The following is a 2,474-nucleotide window of genomic DNA, read 5'->3' as shown; positions in this document are numbered from 1 at the left end:
CTGAACCCTCACTGCAAACCGGAGGAGAAGGCCGCTTGGCTTCGGCAGTTGAGGAAGTGGAGCGACATGGACATGTGCCCGCTGGAGGATGGAAATTATGGCAACGACCTCCCGAATATCACCAATGCCCTCCCGCAGAGTAACGGACACGGTGAGAACATACATGCGTTGTCTTTTGGCTTGCACACATAAGGCGGGCTTGTGATTGAACCGATCGGCTCCTGGGCTGGCGCTCACTAGCAGTGCAGGAAGTGCTGTGACATCATCGGCGCTTCCTCTGAGATCGGCTTCCTTGACAAGGCAGGACAGCGCTACGGCAGCTTTGCTGTACATCTTCCTGCAGAGACAGATCACTACTAGGGATGCACTGATACTAGTATCGATATGGGTGCCGATACCGAGTATTTGGGTGAGTACTCGCCCAAATGCTCCGATGCCTAGCACGAGTACTTCCTGTATCAGGAAGCCGGGCAGCGCGTCATTACACGCTGCCCGGTTTCCTGATTGGCTGGGAAGCTGGCTTCATGCTCCCTCGTCATAACCATGGCGAGGGAGCATGGAGCCAGCCTCCCGGCCAATCAGAAAGCAGGGCGTTGCGTCATTACACAGCGCCTGGCTTCCTGATTGGCAGGCCAGACGGCTCAGGCTGGGTACCGGAGGAAGGTCGCTCCTGGCTGGAGTGACCCCGGGGGTGTGACAGGCTGGACATGCCGAGGTGAGAGGGGACAGACTTGCTTGTTAATTGGGAAGTCGGGTGGCGAGGCATTACACACCGCCTGGCTTCCTGAATGGGACTTCCGGTCTCGGCGAGTACCGGAAAAAAAATAATCGGTACTCGTACTCGGTACCAAAATACCGGTATCGGTGCATCCCTAATCACTACAATTGTGATTGATTTGCTTGCTTATAACAGATATCTGATAACGGCAAGCAATAGATGGTTATTAGCAGGGATATGTTGCCGGCTAGGGTGCATAGGGGGAGGGGTGCTGGATCACCCGCCCTTAAGAGGATCCTAACGATGAGGGTACCATCATCTCTTTACTGGTCGGTGCTTGGGCTTCCCGATCATGTGATCACCGTGCTTGGCTGCCATAACGATCATTTCCTCCGCAGTCCTACCAGCTCCTTGCTAGTTGACCGGGAGCTGCCGCTGGTGATGCGGTCACCGTGCTGGGGGCATGCAGTTGGGAGCACTTCCAGCACACAAGAGGTACACATACATATGGCAGCAGGGCATAAGGGCCACTTCTGTGCTGCTGCTCTTCCTTAAAGGAGAACTATGGGGTCAGTGTTTTTCCCCATAGTTCTCCTTAGGGTAACGGGAGAACACAAACTAGCGTCCTCCCGTCACCCTAAGCTCAGTATATAGGGAGCTACAGCTCGCGGGATACCGAGACGCCGCAGCCGAAGCTGATCCCGACAATTATGTCTGGATCCGCCCAGCTGCGTGAGTGACAGCTGGCTCCTCCTATCTAGAGGCAGAGCCAGCTGTACCCGCCCCCTCCCCCGTCCGTTCCAGTCAGAGCTGGAGGATCGGAGCGGGGAGGGGGGAATCCAGCCCCTCCCCCTGTGACGGCAGAGAGCCGTGACAGGATCGAGAGGTGAGCGAACGCCGGTATGTGTTCTCTCACTTCCCGATCTACTGAGCCGACCTGTGACAGTCTCATTGTCACAGGTCGGCTCAGATTATGAGGCTGAGTGAAAATCAATGGGTCTGTTCTTAAAGGGACACTGTCCTCTTGTTCCATGCAAGGAATAGTGAAAATGTCTCTGCAGAGGGCTCCCCACCCCTCATATTCACCTTATTAGCTTTGTTTGACTCCTCCACGGCCAGCACTGGAATGACTTGTGTCAGCGACCCGGGAAAGCATTTGCATCGCTCTTCCAGTCATGTGTCAGTGCTCGGGCGTAGTGATTGGCTGCTAGAGTGGGGAAATGTCATTCGGAGGAGGGCCTATGCTCCTCCATACGCGAAAGTGCCGGGTTTTGTTGTCACCCGCAACGCAGGAAGGAGCGGTGAGGGGGTGCTGGCAAGGTAAGTATAAGGGGCTCACAGGGTATAACATGACAGGGTCTCTTTTGGCTTTAAATCATTGTGTGGCCCTCGGGACATGTCAGGGGCTGCCCTTGAGGTCACCTACTTAGTTCCTAGTTCCTCTACTTCTCCCCCCACTGTTGTCATGAAGTGGAAACGTGTGAATTATGGGTAATGTTAGTTTTGCTGAGAGATGTTCTGCGTCCCAATCTGTCCTCTGCCCCCCTCCTGGTCGTCTGATGAGCGCCACAAATCAGCAGCTGCCGTGCGTCGTTAGGTGCTCTTGTCCTGATTGCCCTGCACGCCAGGCTCTTGCCAGGAGGACAGGAGGCTGATTAAGGCTCCGGATTTGATTCCCTCCCCCCTCCCCCTACTGTCTAAATCTTCCACTCAGACAATACTTGTTACGTGAGCGGGGGACACGGGGCATGAACGT

The 2,474-nt window shown here is 55.2% G+C and overlaps 1 protein-coding gene across 1 annotated transcript in view; it reads left to right on the top strand.

Moving 5' to 3' along the window:
- The window catches only part of LOC108801430 (zinc finger SWIM domain-containing protein 5-like), a gene marked incomplete at both ends in the record, with an annotated part of 59,794 nt that overhangs the window by 48,781 nt on the left and 8,539 nt on the right, over nucleotides 1-2,474 (top strand). Inside the window, one exon of the mRNA XM_018573323.1 lies at nucleotides 1-151. This exon is cut by the window's left edge and continues 12 nt beyond it. Within this exon, the coding sequence (XP_018428825.1) occupies nucleotides 1-151 (151 nt within the window). The remainder of the gene's footprint in view (nucleotides 152-2,474) is intronic.

The sequence above is a fragment of the Nanorana parkeri genome, unplaced genomic scaffold (genome assembly GCF_000935625.1).
Source record: "Nanorana parkeri isolate BGI_ZX_2015 unplaced genomic scaffold, ASM93562v1 scaffold2337, whole genome shotgun sequence".
NCBI lineage: Eukaryota > Metazoa > Chordata > Amphibia > Anura > Dicroglossidae > Nanorana > Nanorana parkeri.
This window is presented reverse-complemented; position numbering and strand designations above follow the sequence as displayed.